At 36.8% G+C, this 20,637-nt stretch overlaps 2 protein-coding genes across 2 annotated transcripts in view; both read left to right on the plus strand.

Moving 5' to 3' along the window:
• LOC128250902 (cytochrome P450 3A4-like) overlaps positions 1-8,425 on the plus strand; it is a 33,371-nt gene extending 24,946 nt beyond the window's left edge. Inside the window, exons 12-14 of the mRNA XM_089342538.1 lie at positions 3,052-3,189; positions 6,944-7,106; positions 8,200-8,425. Coding sequence (XP_089198664.1) covers positions 3,052-3,189; positions 6,944-7,106; positions 8,200-8,274 — 376 coding nt within the window. The 3' untranslated portion in view covers positions 8,275-8,425. The remainder of the gene's footprint in view (positions 1-3,051; positions 3,190-6,943; positions 7,107-8,199) is intronic.
• A 5,880-nt stretch (positions 8,426-14,305) lies between these two features.
• On the plus strand, positions 14,306-20,209 carry LOC149131004 (cytochrome P450 3A19-like). Its single transcript, XM_089342539.1, has 4 exons — positions 14,306-14,519; positions 14,943-15,080; positions 18,080-18,242; positions 20,020-20,209. The coding sequence occupies exons 1-4, from the start codon at positions 14,452-14,454 to the stop codon at positions 20,092-20,094; spliced, it is 444 nt and encodes a 147-aa protein (XP_089198665.1). The 5' UTR covers positions 14,306-14,451; the 3' UTR covers positions 20,095-20,209.
• The last annotated feature ends 428 nt before the right edge of the window (positions 20,210-20,637 follow it).

Raw genomic sequence — 20,637 nt, forward strand, 5'->3', positions numbered from 1 at the left:
CCTGTTAATAGAGCATTTATTTAATTGCTAGCGGACAGGCTACACCAATTCTAAAATGACATACTCCAATATGACGTTGATATTTTTCCTTATAATTACAAAATTGCGCAGTCACAGGAAATAAATTCTAATTGACTATAAAACTGAAGGTCAGGGTGTCATAGTACATATGCGCATATGTGTGTATGTAAGTTTGTGTATGTACATAAAGATTCATCTCTCTCTCTCTCTCTCTTTCTGTATATATATATATATATATATATATATATATATATATATATATATATATATATATATATATATATATATATATATATATATATATATACATATATATATATATATATATATATATATATATATACACATACACATACAAAGGAGTGCTGAAATGTTCCTAGCTTTGAGGGTATCGCGAAAGAGCAGAGCTGTTACGTTTACAGGAGAGGTAGGACAATTATTTACGTGTATGTATGTATGTATGTATGTATGTATGTATGTATATATATATATATATATATATATATATATATATATATATATATATATATATATATATGTATATAACACATATATATATATATATATAACATATAGGCGCAAGCGTGGCTGTGTGGTAAGAAGCTTGATTCCAACCACATGCTTCCGGTTTCAGTGCCACCTCGTGGGACTTAGAGCAAGTGGCTTCTATTATAGCTTCGGGACAACCATAGCCTTGTGAGCGGATTTGGTAGACGGAAACTGAAAGAAGCCTTCTGTATGTATATATATATATATATATATATATATATATATATATATATATATATGTAGGTATGTTTTTATTTCCCATTTTTGTCCTCGTAACATCGCTTGACAACCGATGTTGGTGTGTTTGAGTCCCTATAACATAGCGGTTCGGCAAAAGACACCGATTGAATAAGTACTAGGCTTGCAAATAATAAGTCACGGAAGTGATTTGTTCGACCAAAAGCGGTGCTCCAGCGTGGCCGCAGCAAAAGTACTGAATCAAGTAAAAGAATAAAAATACACATACACTCACACATATATGTACAGGGGTTGGACAAAATAATGGAAATGCCTTAAAATTTCAAACAAATTTATGTTCAACATGGGGTCGGACCGCCTTTGGCAGTAATTACAGTTTGAATACCACAAGGCATGGATTCGCACAAAGTTTGAACTGTTTCCAAACGAATTTTTGTCCATTCTTCAGCTAAAACACTCTCCAGTTCTTTTAGTGATGATGGTGGAAGATATCGACTCCTTGTTTTCCCAAGATGCACCGTAAATGTTCAATAATATTGAGATCTGGGGACTGTGGTAGCCAGATAAGATGTTCCTCATGCCATTCAGTAAGAACTTTAGCTGTGTGAATTGCGGCATTATCATCCTGAAATATTGAGTTTCCCTCCGGAAATAGTTCCGAAACCACAGGATGAATTTGATCAGATAAACTGCTTAAATAGTCTTGACTATTAACTCTGCTATGAAGGGAAACCATTGGGCTGGTGGATTTCCGACATACAGGCACCAGATAATCACAGATTCGCCTCCATGTTTATTAGTTGAAAGAAGGCAGTCTAGGTAAAATGTTCTTTTGGCTTTCTTCTCACGTATACTCGGTCGGTAGTCGTTAATAGGGTAAACGATGACTCGTCCGAGAAAATAACATTCTTCCATTGCTCTAGGGACCAATTCTGTAGGATTGTACTCCACTCTAAACGCTTTGCAATGTTTGTTTGTCCAAGTAGTGGCTTTCTGATTGCAGCCCTCCTGTGAAATTCGGCTTTGTGAAGCTCCCGGCGAACAGTTTTTGTGGAAACTGGGTTCTCGAGGTGATCATTAAGTTCTGCAGTAATTTTGGGAGCTGTATTTTGTGATCCTTTATAATAATTCTCTTATCAGTCCGATGATCTCTATCTGAAACTTCTTCCGGAGTTTTGTTTCGACGAGGAGGTTTTTCTCTCTTTGTCAAAGACTGTTATTACTTACGAGACAATACTTCGTGATAGACAAATAATTTCGGTTGTTTTCGTTACGCTAGCGACTGGCATACGAGCACCAACAATTTAACCTATTTGAAAGTCCGATAGATTTGTCATTTTAATGAATTTTAATTACCTTTTTCTGATGATATCTGAAAAGAAACAGCAATTTTATCAAAACATATTAAGCAACACTAACAATAAATAAAAAAAAGCATAATAATAAACAAGCTTTTGACGGTTTTATAGATATATAAATGGCAGGTGTTTCCATTATTTTGTCCAACCCCTGTATATATATATATATATATATATATATATATATATATATATATATATGGATCAAAGTAAAAATGAAAAGGCAAACTGTTTGGTATTACTTGTAAAGGTATTTAATCTAGATGTAGAATATAGATGTACAGAGTCTCCTACAGCTGTTTGTATGGATTCAGTAAGGATTTCCATAGGCTGATTATACCATAATCAGAGAAGGAGAAGTCAGAGAAAAGAGCCGAATTGAAAATATAGGTGTATTCCAGTTTGTGGAGAATGAGAGAAAGATCAGAGTAAAATAAGAATGCGTTTGGTAGAATCCATGATCCAATGAAAAAAATACTATTATAGATAATATCCTATATCAGCTTGAAATGAGAATGTTCGATGATAATTTATTCTCTGTTCAAAACTTGAGATGTTATCTTCCATTATTCCTTGCCATAAAGTGTCTGTCTTGTATTTTTCTTTTCATCATAACAATGTAATGAATGTAATGTATATACTAAGTATATGCTGTGTATAATATGTCTTATGTGGTGATGAGTATACAAGGAATAGGTAGTGCCGTTGATCAAATACTTGGAATGCTCATGAGGTTCTATTTCATTGGTGTATGTGCATTTGAGCCTGTACACACACATGTATGTGTATGTGTGAGTGTGTGAGATAGAGAGAGAGAGAGAAGGCGTGTGTTTTTATTTGTGTTAGTGTGTGAGTACAGTGTAATTTAAGAAATGAAATAGAGAATTTTCGTTATATTTTGTTAAATTCTCTATATTTGTTTCAGATTGGGCCGTCACTGCAATAAAGCATGCACAATAAAGGGTTTAAAGATTCCGGAAAATGTGATTGTCAGAGTCGCTGTGGATGCTCTACATTATGACCCGAAATACTATCCGGAACCGGAGAAATTTATTCCAGAAAGGTAACATTCTTAATGACTGTTTCATTGATAAAGTCAAACGTAGTTCTATGCTTAATGTGTCTAATAGAGATTGTGTGAGTGATATGTTAGGCGGAAACTGCATAGCTGAAGGCCTCTCAGTGTTATCGCTACTGTTCTTAAGTGTTATTAGGCTTAATCCATTGCTAACCCATTGCTTGTTTAATAAACATAGCTGGACCATATTTCCTTCTAATTGCGACAATTCTCTTAGGTAAATCCTGAAAATATCGAAGGAGTCGCCCTTTGTTCTTTGATATAAATGCTTGTGTGTGTGTGCGTGTGTGTGCGTGTGTGTGTGTGTGTGTGTATGTATGTACGTGTGTGTGTACATATGTTATATATATATATATATATATATATATATATATATCAAAATAAGCAACAAGGATATCGAAAGTTAATGCAGTACGATCGTTCCATGCGACTCCAATTATTTAAGCAATGTGAGCATTAAATCAAATGTAAAATGCAGACCAATCCTCAGATGCACAAAGAAAACGAAATTTACTGAAATTACATTCTCCGGAGAGTTTAAATGTAGTTATAAAAATATGTCCTTCTGGTGAAATGTAATTTTAGTAAATTTCTATATTTTATACTTGATGTAATGTTCACATTGATTAAATAAATGGAGTCCCATGAAACAATCGTACTGCATTAACTTTGGATATCCTTGTAGCTTATTTTGATTTTAATCACCTTATTTTGACATTTTTTGGATAATACCGTACTAAATTCTGGTGCCTAATCACCTTGAATATATATATATATATATATATACGTTTGTATATAGACATATACACAAACATATGTGCAACTATACTTTTACGAGTTATACTTCTTTATTCGTTTCAATCATTAGAACCTAATTATATTAGGGTAACGATTTCATAGTTTTAATCGCAAACATATTCCAGTTTGTCCTTTATTTCATCGATCGCAATTCATTGTGTCAGGTTATCCACAACAAGGTCCAGCCCTTTTTGCGGTGTAGTGACTCGCATGCTTCAATGACCCAGAGAGTTATATTCACAAATCACAAATTCCCACTGGGAGCTACCTATGCTGGGTAGATCAAAGGAAAACACCTCTTCATAAAGGTAAAAATGGGTTTACATAGGGTCAACACATTTCTACCTTGAAGATTAAAAAAATGCAAAGTTACAAAGGTATTGATGACAATTCAAATCCAACAACATTTGGGCAAGTGTCTTCTACTATAGCATCAGACCCACCAGAGGCTTGTGAGTGGATTTGGTAGACGGAAACTGAAAGAAGCCCGTCGTATATATATATATATATATATATATATAAATATATATATATATGTGTGTGTATGTGTGCTTGTGTGTGTGTGTGTGTGTGTGTGTGTGTGTGTGTGTGTGTGTGTGTGTGTGTGAGTTTGTGTGTGTGTGTGTTTGTCCCCCCACCATCGCTTGACAACCGATGCTGGTGTGTTTACGTCCCCGTAACTTAGCTGTTCGGCAAAAGTGACCGATGGAATAAGTACTAGGCTGACAAAGAATAAGTCTGGGTCGATTTACTTGACTAAAGGCGGTGCTCCTGCATGGCCGCAGTCAAATGACTGAAACAAGTAAAAGAGTAAAAGAGAGTATTTGTGTATACGCTTTTCACGCGAAAACAGCTTCACCAATTACTTCCATACTTTTGATGCATGAATAATTTGACCTCGGATATATGTTGGACTCTTTATTTGATTTATGTAATTAGAAATTATAAAACAAATATTGCTTTATATCTATGATTCACTTCCTTAAAAATGTTTCTCAATGTAAACTTCTGTTATTGACGTAAAAACAGTGACGTCTCTCTCTCTCTCCCTCTCTCTTTATTTTAATGTTTTCACTTCTATTTTTATGTTATCATATCAAGTTTTAATTCGCTATTTCTAAACAGCTAAGAGAGAAATATTTACTAAGTTCACAAATTTAAATATTCGGTACAAGATTGTCTGGCTTTGCTGCCACCACTCTCACAGGAGGACGAACAGCTCATTCTGCTTTGAAATTACCACTAAACCTGGACATAAATGACATTCCAATTTGTAACATAAACAAAAATTCTTGTTCAGCAGAAATGTTGTGCCAATGCAACCTTATCATTTGGGAAGAATGCACCATATCACATAGAAGTGCAATGGAAGGTGTTGAAACATCAGAAGCAACAATAAATCTATAAGAAGAGTTACATTAATTTTATCAGGACACTTCCAAACAGACATTACCAGTAATTCCGAGACGAACAAGATTTCATGAAATAAAGCCATGTTTTATTTCACACCTATGGAATAATATACTGAAATTCTCCTTCAATACTAACCCTGACCCTAATTTATTACATGGTGACCAATGTGCAAAACAGTTTTCAACCAGGTCCCTCTAATTAGCAAATGGGAAAGTACCATTTGATAGGAATGGGGATATCAGTTTGGCTCATATTGCTGAATTGAAGAACAGGGTATTGCCAGAATTAAGTAATAATTATAATTCACATAAATGGTTGTGTGAAAGGGCAATTCTTGCTCCAGAAAATGAGACAGTAGCAAGGATTAACCACGAATTAATGAATATGATTCCAACTGTCATTAAGAAGAATAAATCAATTGATTCAGTCCTTGCTGAAAATAAAGCTTTCCATTACCCAACAGAGTTCCTTAATTCTCTTGAGCCACCTGGAATTCCTCCACGTAAACTTTTTCTGAAGGTAGGAGTCTCAATAATGCTTCTAAGAAATTTAGATCCTCCTAAATTATGCAATGGGACAAGGTTGAGTGTGAAGACATTATCACCTAATGTAACAGAAGCTACCATCATCACTGGATGTGCCTCTGAGGAAGTGGTTTTCATTCCAAGAATTCCAATCAAACCAACTGACATGGCTTTTCAGTTCTAACGAACACAATTCCCAGTGCGACTTCGTTTTGCATTGTGTATTAATAAAGCTCAAGGTCAGTCTTTGAAATCCACTGGCTTGTTTTTCTCATGGTCAATTTATGTTGGTTGCTCCAGGGTAGGTAGATTGCAAGACGTATTTGTCTATATTCCAAACCAGAAAGCAAGAATGTTGTTTACCCAGAAGCTCTCACGTAATTTCTTTCGACATATGTGGTAGAATTCATCTCCTTCTTAAAAGTGGTAAATTTTGTATTTTCGTTTATTATTATTATTATTATTATTATTATTATTATTATTATTATTATTATTATTATTATTATTATTATTATTATTATTATTATTATCTTGTATTATGGATTCAGAATTGATTTTCCAATTAAAGAATAAATTGAATTTACAATAACAAATTTCTATACAATATATTTTGCGTTTTTTCTTCCAATACATAAGGAAAAATATCATTCCTAGGCAACGCCGGGTGCCTCTACCACTATAATATTTACTTTAGTAAATATAATATAATATAATATAATATAATATAATATAATATAATATAATGTAAATATAATATAATATGATATAATACAATACCTAATTACTATATTCTGTAACATACGATATTGATAGTTAGAGCATGAAGTCAAAGATACTATGTGGTTGCTCAGCCTGCAAGAAACGATTTTCCTCAAATCGCTTAATACGACGAACATTAGGAAAATTACCAAGTCAGACATGTGATAATGTACTCCACGATGTACATAATACGACTGGAATTAAGCTGGGTTATTTATTCATAGATGTGAGTTTCTTATTTACAGATTTAGTGAAGAAGCGAAGTCTAAACAGGTGCCGTTCACCTACTTACCATTTGGTGGAGGACCAAGGATGTGTCTTGGAATAAGATTGGCCAAGCTGGAGTTCAAGATAGCAGCTGCACAAATGATTCGGAATTTCAAAATTCTTCCTACAGAGAAAACAGAGGTAAGTGCTTTATTTTTGATTGGTTCAATTAGGGAAAGTTTAATGAGGATATTCTATTACTTATTTTTATATTGTCATCGTCGACTTTATCACGTATCCGAAAATTTAGTTTCTTCTACTGTGACTGCTTCATTTCTGGTGATGCCATTGACGATTATGTAGACCGATTCTTGGATAGAAGAGTCGATGGCATTGACTGCATGGTAATGTTGGTGGAAGGCGAGGTCGATCTTGTCGAGCTTTACTCTCCTGTCGTGTGATTTCTTCCTTTCCTCTTCTGGGGACTTCAAAGATTTTGGTTCCCATGGAGATGGAACATTGCCACTTGGTACAGTTTTGGTATGTGTTTCTGATGGTCGTTCCTTTATATATTAAGGCTATAGTTTGCTCTCAAAGATCTGAGTTTGGATACGGGTTTACATCCCGGGTCAGGTTTGTTCCTGTCGTACTTCTATTCCTGTTTATCACTGATTGATTCATCACTGATCCAGGATAAAAAACGCACGCTCAAGTGTGAACGGTTTTACATTTATTATGAATTGATCTCTGATAATATGGGTCGGCGATCAATAAAAGATTCTGCTGGGACAGCAAATGCGTGCTCCATATACCATCCATAATGCTTGAATACATACAACAATGTCTACCGGTGAAGGTAGTTCAAATTGGTTAGCGAATTCTTAAAGACTTCGGAATTGTTTAAATTTCTCCCAACCATTTGAAGTTTTTGAATTTTCTACTTGATTATTTAAAAAATATATAATCCTGGATATATCATCTGTGATAGTTTCTGGGTCATTGAGTGCTTTGAGTATTTCAACAATCAAACTTCACCATGGCGACTCATCAGGGGTTGATGAACCGTCAGCTTGTGGGAGCACTATTCACTCTTCAATCGACGGACTCGTACCTCCTGATCCCTAGCCACACTGAAGCAAGCTCTGCTGTCCAAATGGTCAACTTGATCACATTCCCTCTATTGGAACATGTGATACTTACCAGGTTGTAGGTTGTGCAGGGATAACGTTATATCTTTTGTTGAATATTTAAGGACTTTTTAAAGAAATATAATATTTCAAATTTTCTATTGCAGAATCCTCTTATAATGGTGGAGGCTTTGTTACTGGTTCCTAAAAATGGTGTTTGGGTGAAGTTTGAACGGAGATAAAGGCTCAATGTACATCGGTATCAAATCATATTGTAAAATTACATGTGACTTAATGAATAAGAGAACAAACGATAAATGTAACTAATGTAACAGTGTTTATAAACCATTGTACCAATATAGAAGATATATAAAGATATTTTTAGTAAAGAAATTTTCGTTTTTCATCTAACCGTCATCTTTCTTCTAATTAAGTCTTTGAAAAACCTAATCCATTTCCTTATTCGCATGATCGAACGGAGTTATGTTTACATCAAAGTTACAAATGTGGTCACATACAAACACGCATACATGCAAACGTGCATATATATATAATTGCAATTATAGGCTGTCATTCTTCCTCTCACAGATATTAAGACCACACATCGAGATGTCTCCTGATGTTTGTGAAAGCACTGAGGACCTCCTCAGCAGAGTCAATGAATGTAGCTGCTCCCATGACCTGACAGATTGTATTATAGGCAGTATGGATGTAGTATCTCTCTATCCATCCATTGACATTGACTTTGCCGTAGAGAGATGTGTTGAAATTATTTAGGAAAGTGAAGTAACCTTCCGTTAAGTGAACACGAGGGAACTAGGCCTCCTCCTAAAGCTCGTTTATAATAATGAATACTTAGATCACCACGACCTAACTAGATTCTGCCCCACCAGGTCAGGACAAGGTAGACCACCTACGATCACATCGGCTGCTAGAAAAACCACCGCAGAGCGTTGGAAGGGATGGAATACACCCACCCACGACCCAGAGGATAATATCCAAACACGAAAAATGGTTGCACATGCTGTAGGTGCAAGTCTGAAGACCACCCTGCAGAACCATATAGTTAAATTCAATGAAAAACTATACATGCAGGTCCAGGGAGCGGCTATTGGTGTCAGTGTGGCCGGAGACGTGGCAAGCCTATTCATGACCTGGTGGGACAAAAAGCTGAAATCAACTCTCGAAGAACACTCAATAACACTCAAACTATACGGGAGATATGTGGATGACATTAACATCATAGTCAAAACACCATCAAACATTCAGACTGAAGAGAACGAGAAGATCGTGATGGAAAACATCCAGAATATAGCTAATACAATACACCAGAGCATCAAGGTAACAATAGATTACCCAACAAGACACCTAAACATGAGACTCCCAGTACTTGACACAGAACTTTGGCTAGAAACAATTAATGACAAAGTTCAAATCCTCCACTCACATTATATGAAACCTATATCTTCAAAGTATGTTATCCATAAGAATTCGGCTCTATCACACAGTGTGAAAATCAATATATTAATAGCCGATTTGGTTATAATAATGAAAAACATATCCCCCCTGTGCAGTCCATGGGAGGGGCAAAAACATATTCAAGACTTCATGCATCGCATGCAATTTTCGGGATACAGCCAGAAAGATAGAATCCGGGTATACAGAGGAGCTAACAAGAAATTTGAGGAGATTGTTGTCAAAGATACAAATGGAACACAACCTAGATACCGTAACAGACAGTGGAATAGACTACAAAGGATTAGTGACAAAACAAACAAAAAGACCACGTGGTACAATACTGACAAGTTCCAGCGAGTAATGTTTGTGGACGCCACGCCACTCGGAGAACTGGCCCGCAGATTTCGAAAAATCCTCAAAAGTACCAAGTTGAGGATAAATGTTATAGAAAAACCAGGGAGATCAATTAGATCAATAATATGTAAAAGATATCCCTTCAGAAGAACAAGGTGTGTTGAGGAGAGTTGCATTGTGTGCAAAAATAGTCCTGGTGCCAACTGCAAAGTCAGAAATGTAGTCTACAAAATAAGCTGTATGGATGGTGAGTGTAAAGACAGAAACATGACATACATAGGTGAAACGGCAAGAAGTTTGGCTGAGCGTGTAAACGAACATTGGAGGGACTATAATAATCAAAAACAAACCTCGGTGCTCTACCAGCATGCTAAAGAACAACATGGTGGTGTACTGGACAGAATTAGCATAGAAATCCTGTCTAAACACCCCGGTGACGCATCGTTGCGACAAATACAGGAGTCGGTCCTCATAACTGAAACGCAACCAATTTTAAACACCAAATACACGTAGATGAGGGCGTTACAATTGCTCATGGTTGCATGTGTTGTTCACACATATGATGCGGAATATGAACGTAAATAAATTAATTAAAAAGTCTCTATCTGATCTGATATAAACGAAATTGTTACAAACACACATATGGACGCACATACTTACATATAAGCAAGAACACATAAGTGCGTGCACACATATGAGCGTGCACACATACGAGCTTGCACACACTCGCATGCTCATACCGAACAGTTTCGAAACAACGCCAAAACAACGCCAAAACAACGCCAGATCATATATTCAAAATAAATGGAAGTGGAGAGACAAGTTACTGAAGAGATTGCAAGAGTGCAATGAAATAATTTAACAAAAAACTATATAAATTAATAAAGGACTGAACCAGTGCGTGTGTTTATTACCGGCATAATGCCTCTCCCAAGGTTTAATTGTATTTCTTTCAACCCACGTATCCACATCAAGAATCTTGCACACGAAATACACATACGAAATATAGAGTAATCCTTAATGACAATATGATGTTTTTAAGTTTTTTTCTTCTTTATTTTCTTTGTTAACAAAACATGCACAAATATGAATTCACTTTAATCGCCATGGGATGACTTTTTGAGTTATAGGTGAGCTAAAGTTTGATTTATCGTTTGAAATCACTGTTGTTTGAATTGTTGTGGTGTTCTTCGAATACTTTTGTTTGTGCTGCCTTGTGGCGGTTTGTTTGAATGGTAAAATGCCAGAGGTTGAAGAGATCAGCCCCTCATGGGAGGAGTGTACAATTTTTTATAAGACGTTCGCGGTAGCTACAGGCAAGATAGAGGTAATGACAACAAACCAAATGGAGATGGCACTAAGACCAATATGGGAAGAAATTAAGTATATTGCCGGAGGAGCCAAATATGGAATAATTGAAGTGAGCTTCAAAGAGGCAAATATGGCAAGGCTGAATGCGGCCAATATTTTTAAGAATGATAAAGTGGTAATGTTACCCATGTATCACGGAAGGCGATCCTTAAACGTTTGTGTGGAAGGTATCCCACCAGAAGTTGACGTAGCCTGGATAGCAGTCGCTGTCTTACTCGGTAACGAGAAGGAGTAAGCACATAAAAGCGAAACAAAGTAGTAAGAGTAGTACTGGAATACCAGATGTAGAGTAATATGCTTTATTGAAAAGGAGCAGAAATATCACAAAACCCGTTACTCCGAGTTTCACGTTCCTGTTCGTCGGACAACCCTAACAACTGCGGTGGATGGATTTCCATTGAACATGACTGTGACTAATCTGTCATTTACTGGGCAAGTGTCTTCTGCTTTAGCCCTCGGCCGTGACGAATATTTTGTAAGTCAATTTGCAAGACGGAAACTGTGTGGGAAACCCGTCCTGTATATACATACATACATACATACATACATACATACATACATACATATATATATATATATATATATATATATATATATATATATATATATATATGTAAAGCAAAATAATTGAGATTCAGTTGAATTAGGTACTTAAGTTGAAGCACCAAAACTTAGTGCAGTATTATCCGTGCAACTCAAAATAAGGTGAATAAATCAAAATAAACAACAAGATATCCAGAGGTGATGCAGTACGACCGTTTCAAGCGGCTCCATTTAATTGAATAATGCAATCATTACATCATTTTAAATGCAGGGCTATCCTCAACTGCATAAATAGATAAATAGAATGTTTTTTTATCAGTCGGACACATTAATATAATTTTACTTAATTACTCTAATCAGAAGACAGACAAAGTCCATGCTGCCAGCACTTCATATTAGAATTTAACCGATAAACAAGGCTAATAAATTAAAACTGGACCAGTAAACATTACAAACTATTACTCCAACAAATTTTTTTCCTGATGTCTAGTAAATTCTAAGCTGAAGTGGTGACAGCATGGTCTTTGTCTGTCTTCTTACTCTATAAGCGTATTCAAGTAAAATTATATTAATGTGTCCCACTGATTAAAAATATTTATTTCTTTATGCAGCTGAGGATAGCCCTGCATCTAAATTGATGTAATGATTACATCGATCAATTAAATGGATCCACTTGAAACGGTCGTACTGCATCACCTCTGGATATCCTGCTGCTTATTTTGATTCTATATATATATATATAAGGTTGAGGAGGATATTGGATTTAACCAAACCCAGGAGGATACAGGTAATACCGAGTAAGTGCTGTATACCGACTAGTTTGCCCCAGTCGTTGTATGAACAGGATTGGGTATTATAAGTCGTGTATTAGCGTGTGTATATGTAAATATATAAAAACAAAAAGATAAAGAGAGTAAAGGTAAGGTTGGAGAAGTATTTTATGGGTAGAGTCTTACAGCTGTTTCTGGGAAGATCCAGTACTTCCCTTCATCGGATACAGAAAAAATAAAGTAATCTATTATTATATCCATAGGCGGATATTTTTAGTATGAAGTTGTAAAGAGTGTGATGTGCTGAAAAAAGAGGGAACAGTACTTGAAATGTAGTTTCATTCTAGTGGTAAATATCCGTGTAGAAATCCGTGCAAAGTAATCCTTGTGTGGATAATCCCGATGAAGGGAAGTACTGGATCTTCCCAGAAACAGCTGTAAGACTCTATCCATAAAATACTTCTTCAACCTTACCTTTGCTCTCTTTATCTTTTTGCTTTTATATATTTACATATATTTACAGAAGTCGACACCCAATGGCAAAATGAGATAATCCCCGTGTTTACATTCATAACGAGGCCTTTTCCCCTCAATATTTTGAAGAGGTTTTAGGCCAACATATTTTCGGGTCTGACGATACGCCATAAAGTTAAACTCTTTATGCACGAGAAACCCGGGGTAATCCCATAAACCGGCCTTCCCATTAAAAAAAATATATTCTGCTCTACATCTTGGAGGGTGTTTCTTCTCCAGATTCATGTTTTCTACAAACGATATATATATACATATATATATATATATATGTTTGTGTGTGTGTGAGTGTGTATGTGTGTGTGTATGTATGTATGGATGATGGATGGATGGATGTGTGTGTGTGTGTATGTGCATGCGTCTATATATTTGAGTTTGTCCTCGCCACTTCTGAACCGGTGCTAGCTTGCTGGTTTATTTAGGTCCTTGTAACCTATCGGGAAGCTATTCCATCTCAATCACAGGTTTTTTAATCACCCATTTATTATACGATAATTCGCAGGTATGAGTCTGTAAGATTAATACAAAGAACAATACAGGGTGGTGGTTGTGGTGGTGGGGATACAGTTGTTTGGGAGGGTGGTGTTGTTTTTGGTGATGATTGTGTTGATAGTGGTGGTGGCTGTTGTAGTGAATGATATGTTGCGTAATACAGTAGAGCGAGAGAGAGAGAGAGAGAGAGAGAGAGAGAGAGAGAGAGAGAGAGAGAGATAGGAACGACTAGCATAATGGGCACAAAGATATGACAATGCGTGCATATAGATCAGTGCGTGTGTATGTGTGAAAAAGATAGAGAAAGAAAGAGAGAGAGAGAGAGAAAGAGAGAGAGAGAGAGAAAGAGAGAGCGGGACAGACAGAAGGGGAAACATGTGAGTTAATGAAATATACACGAAGGGAGAGCGAAAAGAGAGTGAAAGGGGCACGAATAATATGTAGATGTGCATGGATATGTGCTCGAGTGCTATCTGCATCAGAGATAATGAGAAATACATAGTGAGAGAGTGAAAGAAGAGAGAGGGAGAGGGAGAAAGTGAGAGGGGAGGGAAATAGTATGTGTTCGTGCGAGTGTACATGTGTGTGTGTGTGTGTGTGTGTGTGTGTGTATCAGCGTTTTTTTTTATAGAATATAGAGGGAAAGAGTGAGAAAGAATTGACGAGATGTTCGGAAGAGGAACATTTTGATATGAAGTGAGAGAGAGAGAGAGAGAGAGAGAGAGAGAGACAGACAGACAGACAGAGAGACAGAAGGTTATATAGACAATTAGAGAAAGAGTGAGAGACGGAAAGAAACAAATGAGGGGGAAAAGCAGAGAGGTAGGGATGATGTGTGAGTAAAGCGTGTTTTTGTTTCCCGGAACTAAAACATAATTCGCCGAAGAGAGAAGAGTAACGATGGACGTGTTCGGCTTGACCGCCACGACTTTGGTACTCGGGGCTATGCTTATTTTGACCTTCTATCTGTGAGTATTGTATTCATTTCTAATCAAATTACACAATATACACAATACGCGCGAGTACAAAAAAAAAAAAAAAAGCAAACACTCGTGGTGCGATTTACGCAAAACTTGTTTTATTCCGTTTGTAGTCACATTTCAGGAGTTCCTTACTTTTAGAATATTTTCCCATTATGCGCCGGTTTGTCTGTCTTAAATTACAGACAAGCACTCAAGATAGTAAGCAAACATAGAATTTTAGTAACATAGAAATATATGTACATGGATGTATGTATGTATGCATGTATGTATGTGTGTGTGTACGTGCATCAGTGTGAATGTTATATCGTTTAAGAATACAGTTCATAGAGCACTTTTTAAAAGTTATTCGCGGACAGTCTACACCAACTATAAAATGACATGCTCCAAAATATTTTATATTTGTTTCAGATTGGATCGTCAGTGCAATAAAGCATGCACAATAAAAGGTGTAAAAATTCCCGAAAAATTGACTGTCAGAATCGCTGTGGATGTGCTACATTATAACCCAAAATACTATCCGGAACCGGAGAAATTTATTCCAGAAAGGTAACATTCTTAATGACTGTTTCATTGATAAGGCCAAACGTAGCTCTATGCTTAAGGTGTCTAATAGATATCGTGTGAGTGATATGTTAAGCGGAAACTGCATAGCTGAAGGCCTCTCAGTGTTATCGCTACTGTTCTTAGGTGTTATTAGGCTTAATCCATTGCTAATCCATTGCTAGCTTTAATAAATATACCTGAACCACATTTATTTTTAATTGTGTTAATTCTCTCAGGTGACCCCTGGAAACATCAACGTAGGTGCAAATAGTTCTTTAATATAAATGTTTCTGTGTGTATTTGTGTTTACATATATTAATACCTATCTACCTATCTACGAGACCTCTTGGCCCACAGCTTCTTCCCCAAACCAACCTCCTAACCTGGCTCGTTCCCCTGCTGCCGCACACGCTGCCGCACACGCTGCCGCACACGCTGCCGCACACGCTGCCGCACACGCTGCCGCACACGCTGCCGCACACGCTGCCTCACACGCTGCCGCACTTGCCCTTAGCTCTCCAACACCACCCTCCTCACCGGCACCCATCATCGACCCTATCGCATCATCGATTCCTTCACCTGCACTTCTACCAACATCATCTATTGCATATCCTGCTCTCTCTGCCATTCTCTTTACATCGGAAAGACGGGACGCTTCTTGGCTGACCGCTTCGCAGAACACCTCCGAGACATCCGCCTTGGGAATGACACCCCGGCGTCACGCCATTTCCGCTCTACCGGTCACTCTTTTCAACACCTGTCCGTGTTCGGATTGTCCTTGCACAGGGGCTATCCGGACTCCCGTTTGCGCCGTAAACAGGGATTAATCTTCTCTCTTCGTTTCTTTACGCCACATGGACTCAACTCTCCTCCCCTCTTCATCTAACCTCCTCCCCTTGTCTCTCTTGTCTCTCTGCCTCTCTCCCCTCCCTCCTATTTCCTCCCACCCACCTCTCCTCTCTTGCTCCGACTCCTACTTCTCTTTATTTCTCTTCACTCCTACTTCTCTTCACCTTACTCTCTTTCTCTCTTCCCTCTTACTCTCTTTCTATCTTCTCCCATACCCACCTTCCCTTCATCGTCAACCCTCCCTCATAATCCCACCCCACCCTTACACACTCCTGCCCCACCTTCCCATTCCTTCACATCCCACCCCATCTCTTACACCCTCTCCCACATACCCCACATCGACCCCGACCCTCAATTTAACCCACACCCCACCCGTGCTTTCCCCACTCTCGCCTCCCCACCACCAAACACCATCACACCATATCACGCTACACCATGCCACACAACACATCACATCCCAACACACCACCTCGCACACACCAGCACTGACCAATTCCAATCATCCCCACATTTTCACACCTACATACACACATGCATACGTTAAGATCATCAGCACTCTCTTACACATGCGCACCTTTGGTTTCGGATCACTACTACTTTGTTATCTCCCCTTCTTCTTAAATCTCCTGTGTGACCCTTCTGTCCGGCATTCGCCATGATAGATCACTAACCACTACACATTTTCCTCTCCTTGTTTCTCTTCTTGTTTCTTTCTGTGTTCCTTTCTGTGGAAGAGCGTAGGCTCGAAATGTTAAAGACTTTTTCAATTCCCCAGCGTTATGCTAATACATCTGTTTGTTTCCTAACAACCTGCCTTCGTCTGTTGTTTTTTCCTGAATTCTCCCTATATATATATATATATATATATATATATTTATCTGTAAATAATATGTGACAATTTTTCGGTAGCCATGATAAAACTCCGAGTTTCGGATGCGAGTTTCTACACGCACGTAGAAAGGTTCGTACAAACATCTATATACGCACATGCCCAAGAAATAACATGGCTAAAGGCAAAATACAGGAAAAAGTGAAAAAAGTGTGAAAAGTGTAAGAAGGCCACGTGTGTATGTGTGTGCGTGTGTATGTGCGCGAGCGTGTTGCATGTGTGTGTGTGTGTGTGTGTGTGTGTGTGTGTGTGTGTGTGTGTGTATGTGTGTGTTCGTGTATGCGGTTATATATATATATTATATTTTTGGGGGCGAATGTGTGGGTAAGCATGGGTGTGTTTCAAGTGAGGGTGGATGAGTATATATATATATATATAATATATATATATATATATATATATATATATATATATATATATATATATATATATATATATATAATATATATATATATATATATATATATATATATATATATATATATATATATATATATATATATATATATATATATACATATATATATATATATATATATATATATATATATATATATATATATATATATATATATATATATACATATATATATATATATATATATATATATATATATATAGGTGCATGTGCGTGGGTGTGCGGGCGTCCATGTCTATGTATGGACTGGTGCGCTTACGCGAATACTATGGACATTTTTACTCCCTTACCTTTACTCCCCCCCCTCACTTAGCGGTCATTCTAATGGCTCTTTTGTCTTAATAACGGTCAATCACACAGCATAGGATTCTTCAATGGCCAGATAACTGAAGAGATGGCGGCGTGGGTTTCCGCTCCGGTTATCCGAATCTCGGAGTTTTATCATGGCTACCGAATAATAGTCACATATTATTTACAGATAAATTCTTCTATTTACATAATATTATACTGCCAGGATAATATTTACTTTAGTAAATATAATATAATATAATATAATGTAATATAATATAATATAATATAATATAATGTAAATATAATATAATATGATATAATACAATACCTAATTACTATATTCTGTAACATACGATACTGATATTTAGAGCCCGAAGTCAAAGATACTATGTCGTTGCTCGGCCTGCAAGAAATGATTTTCCCCAAATTGCTTAATACGACGAACATTAATAAAATTACCAAGTCAGACATGTGATAATGTACTCCTCGATATACATAATACGATTGGAATTAAACTGGGTTATTTATTCATAGATGTAAGTTTCTTATTTACAGATTTAGTGAAGAAGCGAAGTCTAAACAGGTGCCGTTCACCTACTTACCATTTGGTGCAGGACCAAGAATGTGTCTTGGAATGAGACTGGCCAAGCTGGAGTTCAAGGTAGCAGCTGTCCAAATGATTCGGAATTTCAAAATACTTCCCACAGAAAAAACAGAAGTAAGTGCTTTATTTTTGATTGGTTCAATTTTGGAAAGTTTAATGAGGATATTCTATTATTTTTATTTTGTCATCGTCGACTTTATCGCGTATCCGAAAATTTAGTTTCTTCTACTGTGACTGCTTCATTTCTGGTGATGCCATTGTCGATTATGTAGACCGATTCTTGGATAGAAGAGTCGATGCCATTGACTGCATGGTAATGTTGGTGGAAGGTGAGGTCGATTTTGTCGAGCCTTACTCTCCTGCCGTTTGATTTCTTCCCAAAGTTTTTGGTTCCCATGGCAATGGAACATCGCTACTTGGTACGGTCTTGGGCATTTGTTTCTGATGGTCGCTCCTTTATGTATTAAAGCTATAGTTAACTCTCAGAAATCTGAGTTGGGATATGTGCTCACATCCCAGGTCAGGTTTGTTCCGGTTGTACGTTACTGAAATATGTCTATGATTTTAGCATCTGCTCTGCTTCATAGTACGTAGCAATTCTTGTTTTAACTATTTTATTGTGAAGGTGAAGTTTATCACCTGTAACGAAGCTTTGGAAGAGGTATTAAGAGATTTGCTGAGATCCTAGTGGAAGATGTGGCTTGGCGCTTTGTTTAACCTAATTTCTGTATAACATCTTACATAATATCTTCTTCCATTTTGTCAACGCGAACGATAACTACTTCCCTTGAGAGCTGCTGTCTTGAATGTGGCTTATTTCTATATATTTCTTATTGTCTAAGAAAAAAACAAAGAGACAGACCACTTTTGAATTGTTTATTGAGTACTTCTCTTGTCGTTTTGGGGTCAGCAGTCAGTGAGTTATTTCTTTGGGACAATGGTCTTATATTCTAAAGAACCGAATTTGGACCTGCTGCAAATTCATAAAATTCCTCTGAGTTCGATTTATTGTTTCTAAAACCGGGCTTCGTTTTCTGTTTTCTCGTTTTCGTTGTTATTAGATACGTTTCAGTAAGAGCCGTGTATATTGCCTGAATACATGCAACAATGTCTACTGGTAACCTGATTTGAGTTTAAATCAGCCAAGAAAGCTACAGTATGTGTTGATCCAGTTTGCCTAAAACCTCTTCTATCTTTCAACAGTTGCTTTGAAGGTTGTAGTCGTATCTTGAGGAACCGGTGGACGATATGCTATACAACGTCTGACATTAAATATATTGTTGGTGTATCACTAAACATGTTTGTGTTCGACTGTAAAATTAAGAATGTGACATCTTGACTGATGTACATGACACATCTTCTATGAAGTCATTCTTTCCTGTCCTGTCGGGAGAAAAATACCAGATACTTTGGTATGCATGTGTACCTCTATGTCAACTGTGGTTGTTATTAGTTTCGTTTCAGCAAGAGCAGTGCATGTTGCATGAATACATGCAACAATGTCTACCGGTGAAGGTATTTTATATTGGTTAGCGAATTCTTAAAGATTTCGGACCTGGTTAAATTTCTCCCAACCATTTGAAGTTTTTGAATTTTCTACTTGATTATTTAAAAAATATATAATCCTGGATATATCATCTGTGATAGTTTCTGAGGTTATTGAGTATACCTGGAAGCACTGTTCACTCCTCACTCGACGGACTCGTACCTCCTGATCCATAGCCACACTGAAGCAAGCTCTGCTGTTCAAATGGTCAACTTGATCACATTCCCTCTACTGGAACATGTGATGCTTAGCAGGTTGTAGGTTGTGCAGGGATAACGTTATATCATTTGTTGAATATCTAAGGACTTTTTAAAGAAATATAATATTTCAAATTTTCTATTGCAGAATCCTCTTATAATGGTGGAGGCTTTGTTACTGGTTCCTAAAAATGGTGTTTGGGTGAAGTTTGAACGAAGATAAAGGCTCAATGTACATCGGTATCAAATCATATTGTAAAATTACATGTGACTTAATGAATAAGAGAACAAACGATAAATGTAACAAATGTAACAGTGTTTATAAACCATTGTACCAATATAGAAGATATAACATTACACTATATATATAAATATATATAAATATATATAAACTGAACCGCAAGAGAAGCGTCGCACACATGCTAAATGGAAACCGGTTTATTAACAGACTGCCATAACATTGATTGAAAAGTGCTAATTAAGAAACAATTCTTTCCTAATGATAAAACGTCATTTTCTGAAATATCTTTGAAGTTATAGGGGTGCTAGAAATAAATTAGGTAACATTATATGTAATGATACCAGTGATACGTGCTCTAGATATGGAAACAAAGACTGGAATAGGATACAAAGAACTTGTGACAAAGCAAAGAGGGTGAACACGTGGTATAAAACCGACAAATATCAAGGAGTGATGGTTGTAGAGGCCACATCCATGGAGAACTAGCCCGTAGATTTAGGAAAGCTTTGAAGGAGACCAAACTCA

This window comes from Octopus bimaculoides, chromosome 26 (assembly GCF_046866305.1).
Source record: "Octopus bimaculoides isolate indiv1 chromosome 26, ASM4686630v1, whole genome shotgun sequence".
Lineage (NCBI taxonomy): Eukaryota > Metazoa > Mollusca > Cephalopoda > Octopoda > Octopodidae > Octopus > Octopus bimaculoides.